This window comes from Hirundo rustica, chromosome 8, assembly GCF_015227805.2.
Source record: "Hirundo rustica isolate bHirRus1 chromosome 8, bHirRus1.pri.v3, whole genome shotgun sequence".
Classification (NCBI taxonomy): Eukaryota; Metazoa; Chordata; class Aves; order Passeriformes; family Hirundinidae; genus Hirundo; species Hirundo rustica.
In genome coordinates, this window is record NC_053457.1 from 31,116,818 (window position 1) to 31,143,805 (window position 26,988).

Sequence of the window (26,988 nt, forward strand, 5' to 3'; positions counted from 1 at the left end):
TACTGGCAGTTTTGTTAGTTTGGGCTTTTCAGTTTGTAAAGAGTTTGCAGCTTTTGAGAAACTTTATTATAATAAAATGTTTGTGAAATTTATTTAGCCATAGGCTATTATCAGGGTAAATATTTTAAATATTTGTCACAGTTTCCTCAATTTTCTGAATTACTTTCTACATATTTTTACAAGTTCAAGGGAATGCTTCAAGCAATTTAGATTAAGGCATGGAGATTCTTTTCTTTTTTTAATTGATTTTCATGGAGTGCAAAAGTTTTCCTTTCACTGGGAATTGTTATTTTACCTCTAAAATCTAGACAGATTGAACAATGCCTCTGTATCCATTTTAGCTGAAAGAGCACCTCCAGGGCCATCATTATTTTAGTATGTAATTGAGAATACTCTGGAATTGTTACTCAGGGCCAGCAGAGCTCTCTGTATTTAGGAAGAAAGTGTAATAAAAATAAGGCAATTTTCCTTTAGAAATCCAGTTATTCTAAATAAACGGCCGCTGAGTTGTTTGGGTTATGGGTTATTATGATTTCCTTTCTCTTTTTTTTTGAGATTAGAGTGTTCTACATATGTAGTCACATGCTGATTTTTTTGGTTGGTTCTATTTAAACTTTGAATCTATGTTGTGACTACAAGGAAGAACTGCCTTTCTGTCCTTCCTTTTAAGATAAAGGGTGGGTAACCCTGAATATTCATTTTATTTATGATTATTACTTAGCTTTCACTGTGTGTTTAGAATTACGGAAGTAGATACTTCTCTGGTGAGTTAAATTTTATTTTTATAAGGACACTGAGGCAAGAAGCAGCAGAAATGTTCAAAGCACACAAAGAGGGAAAATTAATCAGGCCACTGCCAGGACTGTAAGTGAGGGGGAAATCAAGAAGGGGATTTTGGCCTGGCAGAAACTGGGAGCAGGAGATCAGGATTCCTTCAGGACAGAGACAAATACAAATCATTCTTATTACTAAGAGAAACTGCAAGGACCATGAAATAACCAGGTCAGATACCTATGGACAGCAGGCAATACAGGAGATAATAAAACATCTTCAGAGAAGAATATATTTGAGACATGCAAAAAAGGATGCCTGCAGTGCAGCTTTCAGTTCAGTGGCACATTTGCAGCTCTCAGTGCTGCTTCTGCTTATTCTGATTGCAAAATAGCTGTGACTGGAGCAGTGCTGCTCATTCTTTGTCACTGAAGCTCAGCAAGTTCAAGGCTGCAGCAGCTTTTATTTTGAAAACTAAAATCTCACTGACTATAACAAGAATGTCTATGGCCTGCAGGCACAGCTTAAAAATTACTACATTACATCCAGATTTTAGCAGTTGAATTGAAGCTGTTATAGCATTTGAATTTCAGCTGACTTCTCTTTGGGAAACTGCTTTGCAAACATTCATCACCTCTTCAAAAAAACTTCCCTTAAATAGAGAAATTAGGATGAAGAATATCTACCACCACTTTGGGAGCACATATGGTTTAATTTCCCATTTTGCCTTTCACTTTTTCTTACAAGTCTTAAATTTAAGTAGCAGCTGCCGTGTCATAAAGTCACAACAATCTCTTCCCAACTAGAAATGTAATTTGTGTTTTTATCCACTTCAGTGCACTTTGTGATTTGTTTGCACTGGAAACATTAATCAAAACAACTGAGTCTCACTCCTGGAGTAGCTGAGACAAGTTGAATGTATAGAATCTCTAAATGTTACATTTTAAAAGAGTGGATTCACTCTGAGAAGTGGTTGGCAGCTGAATGTAACCCTTCATTCTGGTAGGCAAAGATGGGTTTTATGAGGAAATTTTTGCTGTTTCAACAGGGAAGGTATTACTTGTTTCCATCATAAAAATTTGAATCACTGTCTTCAGATTCTCAATTTCTATGTATGACAGTGACAAAAATTGTGTTGTTTCAGGTGCAAGCAGTTAGCTGAGCTAAGGTTTCCTTTTGATTTTGAGTGTTTTGGGTTTCTGTAGATCTTTATTGGTATTGACAGATGGCCAGGCAGCAGCAGAGAGAAAGGACTTGCCCTGGTAAATCTGATGAAAGATGTGTAGAAAATGCTTCAGGTCTTTGCAGGGGAATGGTGAATAACAACCAGAAATAACAATGCATTAAGAGTGGACTTTTTCCAAAAAATATAGCTGAGTAACAGATAAATGGAAAGGTGTCAGAATTCACATTTCTTCCATTTCAGAAAGCTCCCTGGATTTATGACCCTTTGGAGATTTGCAATGTCACCCATTACTGCAGTTGTAGATTTCTGTTCAACCATGCCTGAAATGTCTCAATTAATAATTGAACATTTCTCATTTTGATTGAAATTAATGGTTGAACTTCTATAGGTCCTGCTGGGAAAAAGATTGGGCCCTAAATTTTTAACTTTTTTTGAGGACTTAGGAATAAAGCTTCCCATGTTTTGAAAGCTTGAACTAAAATAATATAAATATGGCTGTAAATGGTATGTGCAAAATATTATGGGAGTGCTTTTTGGTTTCACCCATGTACATTGTATCTCGGAAACTTCTACTTAATGCAGTCTGAGTTGGATTTACTGGCAGTAAATCATAAATACTGGGATTTATCTTTCCCCTACTGCACAAATATTCGTGCAAAGCACACAGTTCATGTAACAGAATACTTGTCCTGGGAACAGTTCTTAAGTAATTTGTGTTTGAAGGCTTTGAGGAAACCTTAAATCCTTTTATCTGTGTTAAAATGAAGGTGAGCACGTGTGTGTATTAGAGCTCAATTTTCTTTACAAGAATTTTCTTTACAAGAGCTCCTTGATTTATTTCACAGATAAAGCAATTTTTGCAGGCACCGAGTGTGTGGAAAATGAGGCTGGACAAGAGTCTTGTTTAGGAACAGTCCCAGCCAGTGCCACTTTCTGTCCCTTTTGCCCTGTGGTGTATTTCAGGAGTTGGCTGAGAGTCCATCTGTGCTGCCAATATGTTCTGAGCGCTGGAACTTTACGTCCTTGCAGCACTGCAACGTGATTTGCTCAGGAGCTGCTTTGATGTCATCTAAAAGAGCAAAAACCAACAAAAAACCGACCAGGTTTCTGGTGCTTTTGTGAAAGCTCTTCAGGGCCTTTCCTTTTATATCATCTTTATTTCTCCTCTCTCTGGACTGGAAGAATGAAGTTTACCCACACTGCCACCCACATGAGTATTTTCCTGTGTGCTGGGAAATTGGAGTTGTGTGATAGTAACCACTGATTTGATCAGAGCAGGGCTTTTAGTTCACTCTGGTGCTGAGCATCTGTGAGGGCTTTTTGAAAAAGTTAACTATGTTTCTACCTGAATTTTTTATTTTAACCGAAATAGAGCTAAGGCAGTCTGAAAAGAAAGCTGCTCTTAAATTTAATTCAGTAACTTTATATTCACACCATGGTTGTTAATGTGTAGCTTCTTTTTTTGCTTAAATACGTTTCCAAAAAGTGTAGAAAACTACATCTGTGCTGGGCTTTTAAGAAAAAAACCACACTTCAGACTTCTAGCAATTCAAATATTTTGGTTAATATGCTCCATGTATTTCCTTCTGCTCACAGGGGAATTGAGTGGATAAGCTTGAGTGGGTTCATTTCCTTTGCCACATCAACGCCCAACAATCTGGGACTGGTCAGGAATGAGCTGCAGCTGGTGGACCTTCCAACAGGTTTGTGTCTCCTGAGAAATATGCTCCAGGAGCTGACAGATTTGCTGGGGAGTGACAAGTTCTGACTATTATTTTTTTTAATTCCTTCTGTTGTCGTGGCAAAATAAAATAATAGAGGAGTTTTAGCTGTTTCTTGCTCTTCTTTGTGAAGCCACAGGATGTGTTTTGTCTGGTGCTCTGCAGACAGACCTGAACCGCCACCTTTGCAAAAACATCTTGGACTTATTAAAAGAGTAATAAGTGTCAGCAGGGAGGTCAGAAGCAGCCACACAGAGTATTAGTGGTGGATTTTGTTCACAAAATACAGATATTTCCATATTTCCAAATGTGTTTTGCCATAGTCTGCATCCGCTGTTTGGTGTGCACCTGAAATAATGTTGAACCATTTCTTGTGGTTTGTTTCAGCAGCAGGATGGGCACATGGTCAGAGCAAAAGTGTGAATGAGTGTAAAAGGGATTTTAAACAATAAAGTCTGGTACTTTTATAAAGAATTGGGAAGGTTAAAAAGTAACTGTTAAAAGACACTGTTGATAGCAAAATTAACAGGTTACGTGTGTTTTTTCAACAATTTTGGCCTCATAATGGGTGATATTTGCACAATATAAGGAGGTATACCTGGGGAGATTAGACAGCCCAGAACAGGAAGCACTTCAATAATTTAAAGTTATTTTTGGATGTGAAAAGCTGGAGCCATTTAAGTTCTAATTGAAGAGCCTGAATCTTGTAGCACATGGCTAGTTCTGAATTGCTTTATGTAAAGTGATTTTTTTTTTTTTAATTGAGTTTTTTTAAGCTTATGGACAAACCCTGTTATATTTCCAGGGTGCTGCACAGAGAGGTTATTCTTTCAGCATAATATTATTGTAAAGTTTTTTCATATAATGTCTTCTGTTCAACTGTTCAAAATCAAAACAGAAAGAAATGCATGCATTGGAAAATTATTCTCATGTAAAATGGGAATCTGATTTTTCAGTATAGAACATTTATAGACAGATGTCATAAAAGGTTCAGAATTTCTGCAGGCAACCAAGTTTTGAGTAAATGTGAATATCTGAGACCTTATCATTTGGTTTGCTTAAAAATGGTACATTTCCTCTTTTAAAGCTTTCAAGAAAGGCATAGCAATTTAAGTGTTTGATTTTTGCTTCTTCCCTCATTTCAGAGCCCAACTTTCTATTTAGGTCTAGGAAAACTCTGCTGGTTCAGATTCACTTTGACAAAATTCACACGTACGTTTCTGAATAAAAACGTGAAAGAAGATTGCTAAGATGTTGAAAACAGATGAGAAAGAATTCCAGTAGCCTCTGACAGGAGAGCTCTAACTCATGTTCTTGATAATAGATTTATTCATGTAGCTGGTGTAAGTAATTTAGTACTGAGCTACAAGAGGAGCTAAAGTTTATAGCTGGAATTTTTCTTGGAAGCTAAGGAAAATGAAACTTGCACAGAAGATGCCATTTGTAGGTCATTATTTATTTCAGTGATATCTCTAACACCTATAATTCTGCAACACTTCCTACAAGTGGATGAAAATTTTGTTGGGGATGAGATTATAAACTCAAGATTTACTGTTTTAGCTGGAAAGGAAGAGAGAACGGTTCTGATAAATGTAGAATTACACCATGAAATGCTATCACACTTAGTTCATGGCAGAGTTAATTTCTTTTATCAAGCTTGAAATCTATTAATGAATTTCCTCCTTGGGGAATGGAGAGAATCTCTCATTGGCTTTGAGTGGAAAATAATAACGCTTTGAATTCTCTCTCTCTAACTTGTGTAATTCTGATGCATCCATTTGAGTTGCTGTGCTCTGGAAGTGAGTCAGATTTGACAGTAGAGTTTACAATATGTTTAATGTAAACTTTGGAATTTTAATGATAAGCTCTGAACTGCAGTAAAATGAAATGCAGTAAAACTTTGACAGCGACAAAGGTAACGTTAGAGATGACAGCTGATTTGGAGATGTTCTGTCTGTAAACTGGTTGTGTTTACAGCCAGGACAGTTTTGAAGCTATTTCTCTATTTCTGTTTAGTTTATTGACTGTTTCTGTTGTCCCCCTGTTGTGTGCTCCAGGCAGGAGCATTGCATTCCGTGGGGAGCGAGGCAACGACGAGCCAGCCATCGAAATGATAAAGGTGTCTCATTTGAAGTAAGTGCCTCAGCCTTGGGAAGTTTATAAATTCCACTGCACTGCATGAAAATCCTCATAACATCTAGAGATTCCAAGGAAAAAAAGCACTTCAGAGTGTATAGAAAAATATTCAGCATCCTCAAGAGGAAAATGCTTCAAAATAATAATTCCAAGTGAAAAAGCTGTGAATGTTTCTGTGGTTGACTTTGGCACTTCAGGATCCAATCACATTGCAAAATCAGTAATTAATATTTTATTTCTTACAGGAATTGTGTTTACTGAACAGGCTTTTTGATAATACTAAGGAGAATAAAATTGCTGAACTTTTTTTTCAACTTTGATTCTCTTATGAGTCAATTCTCTTTTCTATAACTTCAGTCTTACTGAAAACTAGGATGTTTGGCATTAAAGATTGGATGGTTATTCACATTTATTTAGCTTTTGTAAGTATTTCATACCTTTGTAATAACTGCTGGGAAACCAGCTGTGAGATATAGTTGTTTGAAAAGTCAGCTGATAAATGACCAAATTGTTTCCTTTCATATCCTCATTATTTTGAACTCAGGCCTGTGGCAGGTGGCCCTGGTCTTCATTGTATCAAAAATAATCATTGTAGTACTCTGGAAAATTACTTCACTTTCTTGTATAAATGAAATTAAAGTAGTGTTGAATTCAATAGGGCATTGTCTCTAAATCTTCATAGCTTCTTCCTTACGGTGGAGGAAAAAAAAATGTCCTCCAGCTTGCACAGGAATATTTTTGTATGTAGGGTTTCCAGAGAATTTGGGAGAGTTCAACCATTGAATGTTCTTAATAATGCATTAAAAATTAAGAACAGCCATGGGCTTAGATGAAGAGGCTGGAGAGTGTTGAGTGAGGCAAGAAAGGAGGTTCATTGCAGAGAGATAAATGCAGTGCCTGAGAGGACAAATTGCTGCACGGCCTCTCTGTTTTCAAGTTAAATGTGAAAAGTGGTGGATTAAAGGTGTTTACACTCATCCAGCTCCAAATGAGCAGTCTGAAGACGTGACTGACCAGTGGTTTGGTGTGAGGTGATTTTATGCTCATTTTTCCCTGGGTTCGGAAGTGGCATGCATCTGTAGGAGGGAAGAAACTCTGTCCAGCCTTCAGTCTTGTGGGTTTTTTTGGTATTTTGTGTCATCAGCTCAGGCTGAACGTGGTGAGATCAGATGTGCTGCTGCTCTCTGAATTATTCCCTTGTCTCCTCCACAGTAACTGTGCAGAGCCACCTGGCAGAAATTTATAATTCTGTAAGCTTTGAAGAGAACTCTTTCAGACTTTATTTTGCTCCTCAGTAACTCAAGGGAATCACGAGCTTCAGATGGGGTTTTGATTTGCTCTGCTAACTCTTGAGGGCCTCCAGAGTGCTGGTGTGAAGTAAAATGCTCAAAGGACTCTTGCTGGAGTAAATTCTCATTTGTTTCAGGCAGTATCTAGCTGTGGTATTTAAAGACAAACCACTGGAGATCTGGGATGTCAGAACTTGCACTCTGCTCAGAGAGATGTCTAAAAACTTCCCTACAGCCACTGCTTTGGTAAGGAATATATTCTGTTAGCTTTTAATAAATGTAATACACTGAAATAGTATAAAATCTTTGAAGAATTTTGCAGCAAGTGTTACTGTAGCTGTAGCATATACAGATAAGTGCTTTAACATTTCATCTGTCATCAAATGGAGGCAGGAAAAAAGGAGGTTCTGGTGAAGAAATCTGCTGTGGCCCTTGGGTGATGGAGGGAGGTATTACAGAAAGCAACCTTCTTGGAAATCATTATAAAGCCCCAGTAAATTCAGGGAATAAATCTTCTCCTTTCCCATTTTTCCTGGGCCATTTTCCACAGGAGTGGTCACCTTCCCATAACTTAAAAAGCCTGAGGAAGAAGCAGTTGGCAGCCAGGGAGGCCATGGCCAGGCAGACAGTGGCATCAGACACTGAAGTCAGCAGCGTGGAATCCTCTGTGATCAGGTATCCCTCCTCCTGTGGAATCCTCTGCTACAGCAATTGTTTTCCCACCATGTGCCATTTTTCTAATGAAAAGAATATTGTGGGACTGATTCTTGAGTACATAGCAAGCAAAACAACTTTATGGGCCTCCCTTTAGTTTTTATATGTGGGACCTTGGTCTACTTTGATGTCCCTGTTTCTCTCAGCTTTCTCTCATTGGTTACCTGGTTCTTTAAGTAAAACTGTTACTTGCCCTTGGACATTTCCACAAGAGTGGAACTAATAAATAGTTAACTGTTAAGCATTTAGAAGGATATATGCTGGTTTTTGGTTTGGATTTTTTTGTGCTGTTTCCATGCATTAGGTAGAATTTATCTCGCAATTCTGATTACAAGGAAGAAATAATTATGTCTCATTATGTTCTTTTTAAAGCTTGTTGCAGGAAGCTGAAAGTAAATCAGAGCTGAGCCAGAACATCTCTGCCAGAGAGCACTTTGTGTTTACAGGTGCTGATGGGCAGGTTTATCATCTCACAGTAGAGGGAAACTCAGTAAAAGACAGTGCAAGAATTCCTCCAGATGTGAGTTCCAATTTTTCTGTATCATTGATGCTTTAATTTTTTGCTTAGCTTTGATTTCCAGAAAAAAAAAATCAGGGAGAAGCTTTGTAGCAACAAGTGGTCAGTAATGTACTTTGAAATCTGAAATATGAGTTCCAACTTAAAAACTGATAGCAATTCTTTTTACCATTATTATATATTTTTTTTCCTGTTTTAATTAAGTAGAGTGTGGTCTCTCATGTTGTATAATATTTTTCAAATGAATACCGATGTTGAGATATTTATTCATATGTTTGAATCTATTAATCACAAGATATTTTTCTGCTTCTCAAATATTTTCAGGGAAGTATGGGTAGCATTACTTGTATAGCCTGGAAAGGAGATATCCTGGTTCTTGGAGATGTTGATGGAAACTTAAACTTCTGGGATTTGAAAGCTAGAGTATCCAGGTACGAATGCAAATGAAGTCTGTCAAACATGAGATGATGAGTATTAGAATGTGGAATGTTTTCATCCTTCCTCATTTTTGTTCTTCACTGTAGGGAAAAATGCAAGTATTTTGGAATAAAAATTCAGAAAATCTCTACTGTGGCGCAGTTCCCTACATTTAATCTCTTGTGTTTTCAGAAGAATTAACATTTAATCAAGGTTTTAAGATCAGCTAGATATCTTTTTTTTTAAGATAAAATTAAATCTGCAATGGCTTCTGGTACAACATTAAGTATTGTAGTGTTTATTCCAAGCATTTCATCATTTTAGTTTAATAAATTCATAATGTGGTCATCCATCTGTGAGTGTGTATACATAGAGATTGTTCTTCTCCTCAGTCTGTGCAATACCAGGACCTGAAAAGTTCCTGGAAAGGATTCCATTTCCTACAATATGGGTAAAAAATGATGGATCCTAATCTTGTCTTTCCTTAGGGGGATTCCTACACACCGGAGCTGGGTGAAAAAAATACGGTTTGCCCCAGGGAAAGGAAATCAAAAACTTCTTGCGATGTACAACGATGGGGCAGAAATCTGGGATTCAAAAGAGGTAAGTGGCTGTGGGTTTGATAGGCACCTCTCTTCAAAGCCCACACCTCCCCTCTGAAAATTAGGATGAGTGAGGAATTAAGTTTTACTGAGTCAAGATTTCTTGCTGGCAGTTGTAAAGTCAAGTGGCTTTTCTCAGAAGATTTTTACTCCCTATAAAACACCTTTGAGCTGCCAGCAATGAGAAGAGTCTTCCACTCCTAAAGCTGACAATGTCTGAGATCCTTTTTGCCACCCTCTGGTACTGGTTTTGAGGCAGACCTTGAAAATTTAAGGGGGAGTCCCCAGCCTGAGATTTTAATCAGGAGATTGCTTTCACTGCAGGTTTCCTCTGTGTATGGTCAGTAGATTTAATTAATTAGGGAATACCAGGAAACCAAACACTTGTTCACTAATATTGTCTAGCTTCTCTTCTTACCCAGAAACTCCGTAGTTATGTTCACAAAGCTTCTGGGGTTTGCTTTGTAGGTCTTTCAGGGGATTAGAGGTACCATGGGGAAGGAAATATAATTGTGGTGTTTTAACTTAGCCCCTGGTATGAGTTCAGGGTATCAGGGTATGAAACAGGCATTTTAAGTTTTTTCCTGTTCACTTTGTAATGGGCACCAGCTCCAAACTCAGACACTTAGTTAGTGCAATATGAAACTCCACTGATGATAAGAATGGACAGTAGATTTGAACAACTACTGTGAATTGCATAAGCAGAGTAGGATATTACCCTTGAAGCACATTTGAATAGTTTTGATGCCACAAGATACACCTCTTGTAGCTGTTCTCTCTTTATTTCAGGATAAAAGAGTTTCCTGCATGAAAGCATTTTAAATTAAATTCACATTTTCAGTCTAAAGTCTTTCAGAGTATCTGTAGTAATATTTTATAGTCTCAGTTCTATTATACATCTACTCCTGTACTGTTGGAAAAGTTGACAAAAAGTCAGCTGTACACGATGCTCAAAATGATTTTTTTCTCAGCCCCAAATTGGGAAATAGTATTGTTCCGGGGCAACTTTGTGACCTACTCCAAGGGTTCTAAATTCCCTCCTCTCCAGAAAAGACCATTATTGAGATGATTCATGGCTAACTTCACCTTTCATTGTGAATTTTGTGCCGTGCCTCCTGGGTGTGTGACGCTGCCTCCCACAGAGTGATGGAGAGGCTGCTAAAAATAAAAAATAACTGAATTCTCCAGGTACAAATGGTGAGCAGTTTAAGGAGCGGGAGAAATGTGAATTTCCGGATCTTGGACGTGGACTGGTGCACGTCAGACAAAGTGGTGCTGGCATCAGATGATGGATGCATCCGAGTGCTGGACTTATCCATGAAAGCCTCGTGTTTCAGGATGGATGAACAGGATTTAATAGGTATGCTCATGTCTTTTGTGCTATCCACTGCTTGATGCTTCTGCAGTTCCTGTTTGGGAAGTGGAGCTCAGCACTTCTGTAAAACAGGGAATTGGCACATTTTTGGAGATTTTTTGATGCCTTTCTGCCGCTTTTCATAGATACAGGTAATTTTTTTTGTGCTTAGGTCATATGCATGGGGTTTTTTTATCCAAGTTTAATCTCCGAAATAGCATATACTTTTTAATTTCTTAATTGAAATATAAATGAGCAAAATAAGAGCCTTTTGTACAGATATCTAGCAATTTGACTTAAAAAGCATTGGCACATCAGTTAGGTGTCAGGACCTGCATCACTGATACTGATTACATGATTTCCAAACATTTCTTGATGTGTGAAAATGTATTTTCTGGTTTTTTTTCAAGGTGTTTGTCTATTAATTGCTTTTCAAACTGACCTTTAAAATATCAATATTAGTGCTATTTGCCTTTTTAGCCATATGTTTGGGAAGGGAATTTAAATATTTAATTAGTTAAGTAAGCTGCATTTGTTTGTATTTATTATTACTGGTGTTCCAAATAACTCTTGTTCTTGCCTTTTGAGTCAATCCTAACTTTCTTCATGCAATTTCCTTAAAACTTTAGATTTCCTTAAAACCCAGTAGATTCTAAGACACATTCTAAGACACTGTGACGTGGGGAACTGTGGTGTGTGTTTGTTTGAGGAAACATGTAATTTATCACAGCCATTTCTGCTATCAAATGGGTGTTCTGCAATATTAAGTTACAAAAATGAATGTTGTAAAGCCAAGCACACTGAAATGAGGCTGTGGCAGCCTGTGATTGAGCTGTCCTTCTGCCTCTGCTCTGTGGTAATGTTTTAATTACCAAATCACATTTACAAGACCCTACATCACTCAGTGCACATGAAGTACAGGGAATTGTGAGTGTTAATAATGGAGCTGGTTTTGGTACTTGTTTTACTCCTCAGTCACTGGGTATCATTTACTGCCTGTGTCCCACACCTTGGACTGAGTCCAGACTTACTGACTTTTACATTTGTGTGACAGCACTTAATGTACAATTTTTATCTTTTACTAAGCTTCCCACCATCCTTTCCAGATGATGGGGCTTAATCCTTGTATTGTACTGTAGGAATTAAGGGGAAAAAGCAAAACTAAACATGTTTTATGATATATTTGGTATAGCTTTACTTAGTTTGCACCATGCCCATGTAGTAGCAATAATCAGTGTACACAGCTCTGCCAAAGCCAGTATAATGCTTTCCAGGAGTCTATGGCAAAATTCACTGTGGAATATCCTGATATTCTCGTTTGAGCATGGTTGATAACCCTGTACCTTCCACGAAATGTTTTTGCTTGAGTGTAGTGATAAGCTTTTATGTCTAGGAGCCTCTGCTGGGTGTATGAAAATACTTTTATTTATGATTTTCCTGGTGCTCGCAAACAGGCTGGAACATTTTCTGGTGCCCATTTTCTGTGGTACATTTTCTGATCAATGAACACAGCGTTATTGCACATGACCCTCTGGCCAATGACTCTTTTCCTTTTGTTTCAGAACCTGTCTGGTGTCCCTACCTGCTTGTTCCAAGGGCTTCATTAACTTTAAAAGCCTTCCTGCTGCATCAACCGTGGGATGAGAAATATTCTCTAGATATTACGAACATGTAAGAACAAATATATATCTACGTATAACATATTACTGTTTTTTAAAGCCTACATCTTTTATTAGGCTTTCTGTGCATATAACTGTTTCCTTGCTCTTGGGGACAGTCAGAAATATAATTAGTTCACTGTTTATTGCTAAAAGTAATAAATAGATAAGTCTCTAAGGTCAGGTATTTCTTCTGGCTTTCAATAGCACTTGGCTATTAAAAACTGCTGTCTGCTTTAAGTCCTGGCAATATTTTTATGGCATTGTATTACTTCTGAGAAAAACTGTGTTCTCTTTGTTCCAGAAGTTAATGCAGCTGCCAGAGTTGCTCCTAAAGTGTAACTGCAAGTGATATTCTGATATCCTGATAGACCTGTCTGTACTCTTGGCGAGCCACATTCACATTGTCAGAGGAGCACATTTCTGTGTCATGGATTGGCTCATGGTCACACAATAATGCTCTAGGCATTGCCATTTTTATTAATTTTAAGGTTAATGGAAAAAAGAAAAATGGGAAAAGAAAGATTGGCACTGACTCTGAAGTTCAGTGGAAGCAAACTCAAATCTTTCATTGCTATTTTTGGAAACTGGATAAAGAATCCTGCATGAATGTCTTACCAAAAGGATGTAAAAGATGTATGTGCTTGTGTTTTTCTTCTATGAGTGGTGCTCTTCCATTTCACGTAATTCTGTCCTTTTGGTAACGTAGAAAACCTCTGTTTTTCCTTTTTTTTAAATCCAGTGATTATCCAGAGAACGAAAATATTAAAAACCTTCTTCAAGAGCAGTTGAATTCATTGTCCAAGTAAGAATCTTCTTTTTATTACTTGTGTAAGCTGTGAAATTCTGAGATGGCAAAAATTCTGAAGTTTGTGGCAATTCACAATTAATGAAGAAAGAATTCTTTTTGCCTCTTTAAAGATGTGCTTGAATAATGACAGTTTTTATTTAAAAAAAAAGGGTTTTTAAATGTAATTTTAAACTTGGTGCTTTAAAGGAGCTGATAGGGTCAGTACATAATTTGCATGTGAGCAATTTGGAATTTTTTAAGCAGTACTTCTCGTGGATTTTGGGGTTCTTTATGCTGATCCAGACTGCATTGGACACTGCTGCTTAAATACTCCAAGGTTTGTTGGGATATTTGAGCTCCGAGGAAAAAAAGGTGATTCCAAAAATCCTTTGTTGAAGATATAATTCCAGAGTAATGTTGATGCACATTGCTCTGTTTACACAGAAAGCAGATGTTGACATTCAATTTATAGTTAAAAACCTTAAAGTTATAGTTGAAGCTAGTAAATAGACAATTTTGTCCGTTTTCCTTTTGTCCTTTCTTTTAATAGATGGAAAGAAGTAACAGCCTATTTTTATCCGGTCTGAAACACCCGTGGAAAACCTAAATTCATGCACGTGCATCCCTTCTGCTGTGGCACTGCATAGCTGCAAGATTATTTGTGGCTGAATTAATATTGTAATTAGTAGAATTACAGCAGACTAATTGGCAGCTTTGCATACACCCTGGTGGTGATTCCCTATATTGCAAGGATAAGGAGTTCCTGAGGGACTCACTGCATTTGCCCCTGGACATCAGTTATATTTCAAATTATATATAATTCCTGTTGTAATTGTTTTCATAGATGCATTTTTTTCATTTCAGAAAAGAAATTGTGTATTTTGGGGCTTGATCTTTTCAGCTTGTATGTGATGTATCCTATTTGTCTTCAAAACCAACCAACCAAAAAATCCTGCTGAGCATTTTACAGATTCTTTAACACTTTCTGTTTTGCAGTGACATTAAGAAACTTCTGCTTGATCCAGACTTTACTCTCCTGCAGAGATGTCTCCTGGTTGCCAGGTAGTAGAGATTCAGATAAACATAGGAAATGTTTCCTAGGAAAATCTTGATGTTATTAATGCATAGGAAGGAGCTAAAGTTTAGGAACTCACCCAATTGTACTTTAACTTAGCACAGTCCCTAAACTACTTTGTTACTCCTATAGTAGAGTGGTTTTAGGACCAAAATGGAAATGTTACCTCACTGAAACAGTTTGATTTGCTTGTTTGATTTGCAGTTGGACTTTCTTGCTGGATAGAAGAAACCTCCCTCAGTCTTAGTGGCACTTTTATAACTGCAGTTCTGGCAGCCACATTGCATTTAGTTGTTCATGCCCCAGAATGTCACTTAGAGCTTCACGACGGTTCTGCACAAAGAGGGGAGGACCTGGGGTTTCTTTCAAGTGTATTTGTTCTGTGTGATTCCTCTGCCTAAACTGAGCCAATTTTAGTCTGTCTGTATTCAGAGATGGTTTTCAAACTTAGTAACTTGTGGTTGAAAGAGGATATCGTTGACTAAGTGTAAAATAATAATAAATATCAGTTCCCACCTATTTCTATGTTGAACATTCCTGGAGTTTAACTGCTGTTGTAGCTTCCCTTGCTGAATTTCATTCCATAATCTTCTCTCACAGCTTGTTCCACTGATAATGCAAAGTACTTGTGCTGTCCACAGGAATGCAGAGTCCTTGAGAAAATGAAATGGATCGTATTTTTATGTGGGGTATGAAAAAATGCAAACCTGTTTCACATCCTGCCTTGTATCTTCTCAGACTGTATGGGGACGAATCTGAACTGCATTTCTGGACTATTGCTGCCCACTATTTGCACAGCTTATGCCAGGAAAAGCCTGCAAAACCAGACACAGCCATCCTTCCAGAGCAGCTGGTTAATCCTCTGGATATATGCTATGACATACTGTGTGAAAATTCTTACTTCCAGGTACGTCAAGGAGTTCAAAACCGAATTGGATAGGAATGTCATCAGCACAATAAGCACTCACTTCCCTGTACATATTTCACTTTTATTAGTAACATACCAGTCTGGATTAAAACATTCTTGGTGCTTAAAAATAGAGGCTGTTCCAAAAACTGGCAAGATATTTATATATCTTTTAAATGCCCGGTTTTATTTCTTAATGGTAGGCTTACATTTAAAATATTTTTCCTTCTTTGTCCAGAAATTCCAGTTGGAAAGGGTAAATCTCCAGGAAGTGAAGAGATCAACATATGATCATACCAGGAAATGTGCTGATCAGCTTCTTCTCTTGGGCCAGGTTTGTGGGTAATATTTGAATTTTTTATTCTTCCCTGTTTCGTATACTTAACCTATTCAACGTTTTTCTAACTTTATTTATTATTTCTTTTTTGAGCCCAGTGCAGAGTTTTTGCATTTTTATATTAAATTCATGATGGATTTTCAATGCTGTCCTTATTGCAAATGTCCCATTGAAACAGAATCTTAGTCATTACTAGATGGGGAGATGGTTTTGTAGCCTGTTTTAGAATAACTTTCATTGTTATTTGTTCCATGTTTTAAAAAGGGTAAAAATAGAAAGGCTTTTACACCAAATGGATATGTTGTGCTCAAAGTTGCATTTTTTTTCTCTTGCCAGACTGACAGAGCAGTGCAGCTACTGCTAGAAACCAGTTCTGAGAATGCACATTATTACTGTGATTCTCTCAAAGCTTGCCTGGTCACAACTGTCACCTCGTCAGGGCCATCCCAAAGCACCATTAAACTGGTAGCAACCAACATGATAGCCAATGGAAAGCTTGCAGGTAAAAGATCTCTTTCTCTTTGCTTGCAAATTGATAATTCTCATCATTTTTAAGGATGCCAGTGAAAATAGGAGTGAATCCTGCTGGGATAGATTTTGCATGTGGTGTATTTACACAGAGCAGTTAACACAAAAATGATCAGTAACTGAGTTATAAAATCTTGTCTTGATTTATTTTCACTGAAAAACTTATTTCTGGAGTAAATCTTTCAGCAGTTTGCACAAAAAGAAGCTGAGCACATAATATATATTTTCCACTTTTCTAATTAACTGAAATTTTGTGTCCTGTTACAAAACGTGAAATACGGATTGAGTCTCAGTTCAGAACTTTTTTCATAATATGTGTTTTTTACAAGTACAGGTTAACGTTGCTTAGTGCAAGAGCTGAAACATAACTGAACTATTTCACTTATAACCATATCACTGAAATACTCAGGCATTCCAAGAAAGTTTAAAGTCTGTACTTGCCTGGAAAAACTACTTTCCACTCTGTAGACTGTTAATAATTGCACTGTGGGCAACATTAAATTAAAACAGAGAGCTATCTATGAAATCTATTTATTTAATATACAAAGATCATTATGTCTTTATGATGAGAAGTCCTGTGAACCCCTAAATTTGTGTGGAGAGCAGATACATGAGAGCTTTGTGTGGCCTCTGTAGCCCAGAACAAAGATGCAATAACTGGAACACAGGTGATATTGAGAGCAGTCTCAACATCTTCATGTGCTGAGGATATGGAGATCCTTTTCCACGCCCCCTTTTCCCTGGATTTCCTGAGTGGAGGGCGTTTTTGTGTTCCAGAGGGGGTGCAGCTGCTGTGTCTGATTGACAAGGCCGCAGACGCCTGTCGCTACCTGCAGACCTACGGCGAGTGGAACCGTGCAGCGTGGCTGGCCAAGGTGTGCAATTCCTCACTTCCCAGGCTGGTAACACCAACCACCTGCTTGGCATCTCTGCTTAGGAGGGCTGGGGAGGGTGCTGAAGTTCCCTAGATAACTGAAACATCACTTAGAAATTCTGTTCAGCTAGGAGAAACCAGTCCATTCAATCAGCGCTGGCAGATTCTTCAGCCTTCTGACCACACAGGGCTGCCCTCCTTGTCCACATTACATGATTGGGGTCAAAAAACCATGGAATACTCTGTTTCCTAATTTTTCATCAGTTTGGGAAAGAGCCATATTTCTGTAGTGGTATAAAGTTGGTAATAAGCTACAAAACCCCACTCCTGGATGTGGGTAAGTAACTGAGCAGTGACTTTGTGCTGAGCTCTATGTAATGTGTGAGCCGATTCCAAAATTACCACCACCCACATAAATTTGCATCACCTTCTGTTTTGGTGTGCAGCCATAATTAGTTAATTGATTAATTCCCAGCAAAACTACCCAGACACCTCATTGATTCTCCACATTATAAATGGGCAGGAGTTAGTAAGGATTTTTCGGTCTCTGTTAAGTAAAGTTTCTGTTATGTTTCCTGAAGAAAGAATGGGAAAAGTTGTACTTAGCTTTTCTAAATGGGGGAATAATAATAAAATTTTCAGAAAAATAAGGGGGTTTTTTTTCCAATTATGTCTTCAGTAAAGGATTAAGAGCAACTTCTTGTTTTAGAAAAACTTTAGAACAGCTTGGGGTAAAAACGAACGTTAATCACACGTAAAAATGGAGCGACCCAAGCGAAGTATTTTATACCCATACTCCTCTGCTTTTCCTTGTTGCCATATTAACTCAAGCAATATTTGTACTTTTTATTAAAAAAACGATGGGTTCTGATGCTTTTGCTGTTGCCCTGAGGGGAATGCAGCAGCAGCAGTCAGTGTGTGTGGCAGCTCAGGCTCCGCTGTGCCCGCAGGTGCGGCTGAGCTCGGAGGAGTGCGCGGACGTGCTGCGGCGTTGGGTCGACCACCTCTGCTCCCCACAGGTCAACCAGAAATCCAAGGCCATCCTTGTGCTCTTGTCTCTTGGCTGCTTCACAAAAGTTGCAGAGATGTTGCACAGGTAAAGGTGAAACAGCCCAACGCGTGTTTTGTCTTGTCCGCGCTTGTTGCTGACGTCTGTTTCTATTTTAGCGTGTTTTTCTTTAATTAATTTTAACCAATGGGCTAGGGCTGGCGGTTCATTTCACTGCAGGCTTTAAGGTTGCACCCATGGACCAAGCAGTAATGATTTATGATTTTTTTCTGAGTAACTTCAGGCCTGATCTTTCCGAAAAATTTATAGCAAGTGTCAGCTCTTGAGTGCAAGGAGGAAGGGGAGATACAAAAAAGATTTAGAAGGCCTCTCTGCAAGTGTTTTGGAGTGATGTCCTGAAATACTTTTCTGCTTTGTATCCTAACAAATTATTCTCTTTTTTTTTTTTTTTTTTTTTTTTTTCATTTAACAGTATGAGGTACTTTGATAGAGCAGCTTTATTTGTAGAAGCTTGTCTGAAGTACGGGGCATTTGAAGTTAATGATGATACAAATATCCTTTTTCTGAAATCCTGTCTTTGCTCACTAAATCTTCACATCTGACCTGGTGTCCTGGAAAGCTGAGCAGTTGCACAAACTTTTGTATTATATACTATAAATAATAATGCATATGTAAATAATCCTGTTCTATGGAGTCATCAGCCTCCATAAATAAAAAATGCCACTAATAAGTCATGTAGATAACTTCAGGTCTAATTAATGGAAAAATCTTTGTGCCATTAAAATTTCTGTTGCAATTTTTGCCATTGTATCGTGGCAGATATTTAAGCATATCTGAAATGTGTCTGGTTTGGTTTACAGCACTCTACACGTTGCTTTATAAATACTAATATGAGTTCCAAAGGAGGATTTAAAGCAACTTTTGTTTTTTTAATTTGTGGTGAAAAGTAATGGATTAGCGCCATTGGTAGCAATGTTCAGCATTTCCACCTGGGGAGAGCCAAGGAGTAAGAAGTGGGGAAAGAAGGATCCTGGGTTTCATTTTGCTATTAATTTGTGTTTTCCTTAATGCTTCATTTACATAAATTGATCCATGCTGTGTATGCAGATTATGCCAGAAGCTTGAAGCTCCTGGGCTTTAAGGAGGGAGCTGCTCTCTTTGCCTCGAAAGCAGGAGAAAGTGGGAAGGAGCTTCTGGCTGAGCTCAAACAACCGAAGGAGGAGGTGACCCAGGAGTGAGAATTCCGAGTTTGTGAGGTTGTCTGGCAGGCTGGGATTCCCCTGGGTGAAAATACACTTTTCCCTTGAATCACTGTAGTAGCTGGTCTGTGTGATTTGAGCAAATACTGTTAAATGTGTTCAAAGTCAGGACTAAGAACTGTGGTGTTGCCTTTTGTTAAATTTGTCTTCACTTTCACAAGAGGGGAAAGAAGCTTATGATTAGATTATACAATAATACTTCCACTTTTTCAACTGTAGCAGGAATTAAATTTAAAAACATTCTGAAAGAGTTCCATACCTGTGAAAAAGCCTGGTCCATTTACTTCTAAAAATCAAATCTTAATAGAACTTCAATGCTGTTGTATTTATATGTAAAAATGATTGAGTCTGTTCTGTAAAAATATAAATATATTTAAAAATAAATAGAGATCACAAAGCACACAGTTCTTTCCTGGAACATCATGTCTTTTTAGCCCAATTTCTTGTGTAAAATTACTGTTATTTTTAATCAATTCACTGTATTGTCATTTCCATAACTGCCTGGAATGGAATCTTTAGCAGGTTCACTTAAAAGTGTTGCTCTCCTAGCATTCCAGAAATCCATGAGACATCACTTTTTTTTCAGTTAAAGGATTGTTATATTCCATTTTATTTTCAGGTGTGCACTCCCTGCACACCCTGGGGACTGAATTCTGCCTGTCAGAGGATGGGGAGAAGGTTTTCACTCCAGAGCAGCAAGGTCAGGACGCTGCTGGTGCTGCCCCCAGTCACCGTTTTGTTGCTGAATGTCTGATTAACAAAGGGTGAGAAAAGCATTGTGCAAAGCTTTTTCATGAGATACTTTTCCTGCTTACATATCTCATGGTCTACATGCACGAGGATGCCACCAAAAAGCTCTTTTTTGATTTTTTTGCCGGTATTTCAGTACTTGTTTGTGTTGTTGTTTCTGATGTCACGTGTCTTTTCTGTGTATTAGGAGTGGGTGCTGATGGAACATTGCAAACTGAGGACGGTGGCATTTAGGCTAAACACCCAAGTTCTCATTTTTCCCAGCTTGTTGGAGCTACTGAAGTTGAGTTGTCGTGAAAAGAATCCTATAAAATGTCTGTCATTAAAATGTAATTTTTGTGTTGTTTACACTCAGTAGCAGAGCATTGGATTCTCCTTTCGTTCAAGGATTTGTGGATATATATGGAGAGCTCCCATCAGCTTTGGGACATCTCCAGCTCCAAAAAACTTCTGGTTCAAATCTTAAATAATATTTCTGATAAAATTTGGAAAGGGTAAATTGTTCAAGTGTTTTTAAATACAAACTGAAAAAGAATTTCATCATTCTAAGTGGAAAAGTAGGAGTTATAACTGCAATGTGTTGTATTTGTTCTTGCCACATCTTGCATAAATAACCACAAAATACCTTTTTGTTCAGTGTGCTGTAAACTGTGCTTTTGTTGTTGCTTTAGCTTGGGAAAATGAGTACACAAGGAAATTTGCCTTAAGTATTACGTGAGCAACAGAATTAAGCAAAATTAATTAGCAGTGGCTTAAATACTGGCTCACACTCACTGCTACAACTCTGCTCAATCCCTGCTCTTGCTTTTGTAGCAGCCCTTGTGGACAAGGCTCCCACAGAGTTGTTGTGAGCACACCCAGAGTTGTTCTTTGGCAGGTCATGAAGCTGTTTGTCAGCTCTGAAATAAATTTGGGTCTCTGAAATAAATCTACATCAGTATACGCTTGGATTTATAACTCTGATTTATTTTTTTGTAAAAAACCAACATATTGCAAAGGCCTTTCAATACTGAATGTTTCTGTAAACTTTTAAGTGTGCAAGTTGCTGGATACTTTGTGGCATTCCCAACTGGAAACTTCCTGAGGAAAGTAGAGTGTAACAGTGATTGAAAAGTTTATTTAGATAATATTGCAGTCTCATTACAATAATAAAAATATTTTTAAAATCTCTGTGTGTCTTGGTTTAATACAAACCCATCATCTGTTGCCCTGGAAAGGAGTGCTGCTTGTGCAACTGTTGTCATTTTGCCTTCTGGGCAGGAGCAATGCTCAGGGCTGGGTTTAACAGAGGAAGTGATTATCCTTTGTACATCTGAGTCACATTTTCCATATTAGTCCTAATAAAAATAGTGTTTGAGCAGTATTAATTCCCAGGCTTTAGCAGCAAACATAAAATTTGTATGGGTTAAATTAGAGCAGGACACGGTCTGCACATCCACGGAAATAAGTGATGAAAGAAACCCCCTCCCTTTCTGTTCTCGCAGCCTAGAAAGTGAACTGAATGAATTTTTAAAATAAATATGATTTTAACTCCTTTGAACCCCTTTGAGAATTCCTTCCTCAAAGCACTGTGAAAGCTGCAGTTTATAATCTGCATTTTCTCATTTAAGTGGTTTTGCATTTTGAAGCTTCTGTCAGCAGTGAAGCCGTAGCTCTGGATCCTGTGTTCGAGCATCCTTGGCAATGAGGAAATGGTAAAATTGTGTTTGCAGGTCAGTACCCAGAGATTCTTCAGGCATTTGTCTTTATTAATTAACTGGGATGTTTGATTAGCAGAGCAGAGTATTCAGTAACTGTTTAAATATTCTTTTGCAGAAGGCACCTTTGGAAGTTTTGGGGCATTTAGGTTGCCTAGACGAGGAACTTCAAGTTGGAAGAAATCTTGCAGCACAACCAGTGTTTTATATGAATAATTCGGCCTTCCACAATCAACAACAAAACAAAACAAAACAAAAAAGCATAAGATGGAGTCTGCAGGGATGCATAAATTGTCTTCAGTTCAGTGCAGTATCTGAAATTTGTACATCTCTGGAGTCAGGCAGTCCCACGGGCAGATTCTCTCCACATTCCGCTGGTGGTTGTACAACCCGAGGGAAGCTGATGGTGAATATTGTACTGGGACTCTTTTGGCACAGCTGAATTCTAAAAAATTCTTATTTCTTTTCGGTTCCTGATGTGATTCTTTAAAAAAGTTCCTAATTAGTTTTGTGATAATGGATTTATTCTGTCAGTGAAAAGTCTAGAAAATGGTCTTTCAGCTTAGCTTCAGTAAAGGCAGGCCCTAATTAGAGTTTTAATTGGATCACAGTGTGTACTTCACAATAAAGGCAGGCTGTAAATTAAACATATTGACCAACAGTGTCTAAAATTGCCCTAACTTGGGTCAGTTTCTGAAGTACTTCTCAAAAAATTCCGTTTAATGGTGTGTGGATGTGTTTATATACACACATGTACATAGAATTGGTTCAGGGGGAGTAATTAGGGAAAATGACAACACGAAATGCTTGATTGCAGTGTAAAAATGATTAGTGCTATTTTGCAAATTATTTACCACTTGCTTTCATTAAAATGCAGTCTGCCAGTTTAGAGACACTGCGGCCAGAGGGAGGCATTTATTATACATCAAGAAACCTGGCCCAGGGTGTTGATGTTGGGTGTCTGAGCAAATAGATCATCTGAGAGGTCATTTCCAGTGCAGCTGGCTCTGGAGACAGAAAATGAGGACAATCCCAGATTGTTCAATGAGGAATGGATTTGGTTTGAGTGATCACCTGCTGCCCAAAATGGTATTCTAAAAGTTCAACTAAAAATTTAATTGCTGGGGAATAATAATAGCTTACAAAAGAGTAGGGTTTGGGGCGGTGTGTGTGTGTGTGTGTGTTAATAATTATTTCTTTCTTTCTCAGAATAACTCACCACAACTTTGATATTTATGTGAACCATTTGTTAATGAGTTCAGGGTAAAACTTATATCAATAGAGCCAAGCAGTGGCACAGAGTTCTTTAATGAAGACAGAAGACAGAAAATGTGGCTAAAACAGAGCTAAATGTGGCTAAATCTAGATTTTAGCTGTTGAAGTAATAAACTTTGTTTATAAATTCTAGATTTTCTTTGTGTTTAACTTGCTATTAGTGTGGGGTTTTTCTGTTTTGAGATTTGAAATGGCTTTCTGGCTTGGTTGTAACAAATTGGAAGGAAAGGAAAAGCATGGATCGCCCAGAGGAGGGGAGCAGCACATTTAAAATGCAGCCACAGAAGGTAAATTTATTTCGGTCTTGAAAATCCTAGAGAAGCAATTCCAGTTAGGTGATACTGAGTTTATGTCCATGCTATTCACTGAAATTGTCAATAGGTTAAACTTCCTCCACCACCTGTTTTCTCCTCCTTCCCTGCAAATGCAGCATCCAAAGGAGGAATTGTGGGTGATGGGAACAGCTCATGAGCAGACGCTGTGGGGACAGCGAAGTTCCTGTCAGACCAAACTCAGCAGGTGGTGGAGGCAAAGCTGTTAAATACTTCTCCAGCGTGACTTTCTTGGCCCAACTTAAAGATTTTCTTGCTGGAAATCAGATCCCCAAGTTGGGGGGGGGGGAATAAATAAGTAAGTAAGTAAGTAAGTAAGTAAGTAAGTAAGTAAATAAATAAATAAATAAATAAAATCATTATTATTATTATTATTATTATTATTTTTATTTTTTTCCCCCCATGTCATTGTCACGGCTGCTTCATTTCACAAAGAGTGGCTGCAGGTCAGGAAGGTTCCCCCCGGCAGACCCTGCTTCTGTGGCTGCTTTCCAGAGGTTTATTGAGTGACGGTGTCGTACATCGGGCAAAACAGATGCCAACAGGTGGTTAAAAAAAAAAATAATGCAGCGTTGTTACTTTTCCCCCTGGTGTAGCAGGAGATAATAGAGTTCTATGAGACTTGTCTGGCTTTTATTTCGCTTGCTGTAACTAATAAAAAGCTACAGGCAGCAAATTTCAGTTGCAAAAGGAGGGTCATCTTTCTGCCTTTTTTTTTGGTGTGTGTGGTCATTTTTTTCAAACAGGTTTCATATTTATGGCCCTACTGAGTAAAGTTTTTTTCCCCCTGCTTTTGGAATCCAGCCACAGGCTCATGAATAATGGTGTAATTTGCTGACCCTTTGGAAATACTTTTTTCCCAGCATTGTTGGTGAATTTCATACACACACCTCTTTTTACCTTTTGTGTTTCTGTCTCTAGTAATGCTTTATGTAAGAGGCAAGTTCATCTGGTGTTCTGTGTAAAGTGCAGGACCAGCTATTTCAGAAAGTTTTGAGCTTCTCCAGAGCTCTGTGTCTTGTCTGGATTTTTTTTTGTGTGTGTGTAATTCTTTTGTGTTGCTTCAGCTCCAGCATTTGCTTGTGCTAGGAAAAACCAGCAAGGTTGCTGCTGCAGATGTCATTTTTTCAAGAGCAGCTTTTGGTCTTAGCTCCCTGGCCCTTAAAGGAACTTTTTTGCTCCGTGGTTTGGTGACCACCACTCTTCTTCTGCAGAAGAAAATCGCCTTGGGAACACGAGGACATTTATTAACAAATACAAAAATAAAAAAAACAACCCCACCAAAAAAACCCACAAAAACTAACAACACTGAAAAACCAACCCAACACAAACCCCTCCCTCTCCTCCAATATCTTGAGTCTTTTCTTTCCTACCGTGTTCTATTTCAATAATTTCTTGCATCTGGAATTTTAACTGGTACCTAACAGTTAAATCTCAATCTCTGGGTGTTTGCACACAATCCCTCCCTAGAACAGCTGCTTGATTTGAGGTACTTGTTGGCTTGTTTCTTAACTGTTGACAGCACAAAAATTTCATTTCCACGATCTGAAGATTGATTTTCAAATTGTCAGCATTGATTTTTTTGCTTTTTCTGTGCTGCACTACTAAATAGGAGGTGGCACATGCAAAATACTGTACAAACCAGCCCCTGCTTCCTACATTTAGAAAGAGAAGGCAGGCTATTCTTCCAAGCTAGAAAACAAAATGAGCATTTTCTTTCTCCCTTCTCTCTAGAAAAATAGTTCTTAAATCCTTATCAAGCCAAGGAGCCTTTTCTTTCTGACTGTTCCTTCCAGTCCTACTCTGTGGTTTACCTCAACATCTGCTTTCTTTTTCCCCTGCAAAGTTAAGCCTGGCTTTGATTAAAAGGCAGCTGAAAGGCAGATTAATGCACGGAAAAGCAGCTTGGCTAATGTGGAAAGCGAGCAGGGAGGGAATTTGTCAGAGATCACCTGGATGTGATGTTTTCTGGTAGCAGCTTTTTCTCCCAGTAGGACCAAGGCAGCGTGGAGGGAGTTTATTCTTATTTTATGCCGCAACCATCTCACCAAAAAGCCAAGGCACATTCTTTGAACTGAACTGAAATCATCTGTTTATCCTTTCTGGCTGCTTTGCAGGCAAATTCCTCGGCCACAAGATTATTTGCAAAGCCATTTTCTTTTTCCTCTTTCCCGTTCCTCCACATTTTCCTGTTTGATGAACTTCTGAAATGTTTGCGTTTCCGTGAAACCCCAGAGCTTTGTGATAATATCTTCAATGAATTCAGGGATGTAAGTCCCAGGAGGGGCTGAGGGAGCTGGAACAGGGCTCAGACTGGAGAAAAGGAGGCTCAGGGGGGACTTTGGGGCTCTGCACAACTCCTGACAGGAGGGGACAGCTGGGGGGGGTCGGGCTCTGCTCCCAGGAACAGGGACAGGAGGAGAGGGAACAGCCTCAAGATAAACCAGGGGACATTCAGGTCGGGTATGAGGAAAGATTTCTTCACTAAAAGAGTGGTTGAGGACAAGAGCAGGTTCCTCAGGGCAGTGGTGGGGTCACCATCCCTGCAAGTGCTCACAAAACAAGTAGATGTGGCGCCTGGGGACAATCCGGGTTAGTGGCCACGGGGGTATCAAGTCAAAAGCTGGACTTGTTCATCTTGGGTGTCTTTTCTGACTTTATTGCTTATATTATTATTTAATTTATTACCATCGTTCCTATTTTTATTATAATTACTGTCATCACCCTTAGCATTATCATTACTATCCTTTCAGCATTATTGTAATTGTCATTATTCTGCCCCTTGCTGTGCTCAATGCCCTGCCATGAGCACTTAAATTTTACAGCTCCAATTCTCCCCGCTCCTAAAGCTCCTGCCCCATCCCCTCGGAGTTTAAACACCTCCCCGCAGCAGCTTTAACACCGAGTTATTGCCCGGAATAACTCAGTAATTCACTTTCCAGCTGCTGCAGGAGAGGGCAGCAGAGATCAGCGAATGGAGAGGGTCGGGCGCATCCTCGGGCACGGTGAAATCAGCTCAGGTAAAGGAGCCGGGTTCTTCTCTCCCTGTTTTCAGTCCTGGAGGAGTGGCAGCTCCCAGGCACCACCGAGCAGGAATGATCTCAGATACGGATTTTAGCATCAGCTCCAAATAGCTACAGGAAAGGAAAGAAAGGAATGGACAGGGTCCAGTTTTCTTCTAAAAGTAGGAGCTCGGGTTGTCATTAAAGGTCGCGCCTCACTTGAAATCTGTTCTGATTTGGTGAAGAGAAAATGCTTGAAAATGCGTTAATAAGTGGCATTTAAAGCTTTATTTTGTGTCTTCTGCCCGAAATGCAAGGTTTGCTTCAGAGCTTGGTTGTGGTCAAGTCTGGTTCAGTTTGTTTTCGTGCTGAGGGATTGACTCTTAATTATTGAGAGGAAAGGGGAGATTTTCTCCCCAGAGAGTGCTGGGAGCAGATTTAATGCACACACAGAGATTGCAAAGAGCGTCCTGTGATGGAGCAGCAGAAGGAAAAGTGTTCCTGCCTTAACCTGGGGTCAGAGGATGCTGGTGCCAGCAATCCCCAGTGAATTCCTGGGTCCCACAGAGATCACAGCACCTTACCCTTTGTGTCTGTGTGTCAAAGACAAAATCAGTGAAAAGTTATGACAGGAAAAGTCTTTTCTGCTGGGTTTCAAAGGTATAACCCTCAGCACCTGCTGGTGTGCGTGTTCCTGGTCAGCAGCAAGTTGTCTGTGAATTTTATGTGATTTTAGTCTATTTAAGGAAACGAAAAAGTACTGGGAACACAACTGGGCAGAGACACCA

At 38.7% G+C, this 26,988-nt stretch overlaps 1 protein-coding gene across 4 annotated transcripts in view; it reads left to right on the forward strand.

The window, feature by feature from the left end:
• Positions 1-21,064, forward strand: part of WDR11 (WD repeat domain 11) — a 33,474-nt gene extending 12,410 nt beyond the window's left edge. For all 4 annotated transcript variants that reach the window (XM_040071536.1, XM_040071537.1, XM_040071538.1 and 1 more), the window contains exons 12-29: positions 3,554-3,660; positions 5,736-5,811; positions 7,241-7,349; positions 7,654-7,778; positions 8,190-8,337; positions 8,659-8,765; positions 9,240-9,354; positions 10,542-10,713; positions 12,270-12,378; positions 13,108-13,170; positions 14,152-14,217; positions 14,969-15,137; positions 15,376-15,471; positions 15,811-15,976; positions 16,780-16,877; positions 17,827-17,972; positions 18,358-18,437; positions 18,966-21,064. In XM_040071536.1, coding sequence (XP_039927470.1) covers positions 3,554-3,660; positions 5,736-5,811; positions 7,241-7,349; positions 7,654-7,778; positions 8,190-8,337; positions 8,659-8,765; positions 9,240-9,354; positions 10,542-10,713; positions 12,270-12,378; positions 13,108-13,170; positions 14,152-14,217; positions 14,969-15,137; positions 15,376-15,471; positions 15,811-15,976; positions 16,780-16,877; positions 17,827-17,972; positions 18,358-18,437; positions 18,966-19,123 — 2,110 coding nt within the window. In that variant the 3' untranslated portion in view covers positions 19,124-21,064. The remainder of the gene's footprint in view (positions 1-3,553; positions 3,661-5,735; positions 5,812-7,240; positions 7,350-7,653; positions 7,779-8,189; positions 8,338-8,658; positions 8,766-9,239; positions 9,355-10,541; positions 10,714-12,269; positions 12,379-13,107; positions 13,171-14,151; positions 14,218-14,968; positions 15,138-15,375; positions 15,472-15,810; positions 15,977-16,779; positions 16,878-17,826; positions 17,973-18,357; positions 18,438-18,965) is intronic.
• Positions 21,065-26,988: the final 5,924 nt, after the last annotated feature.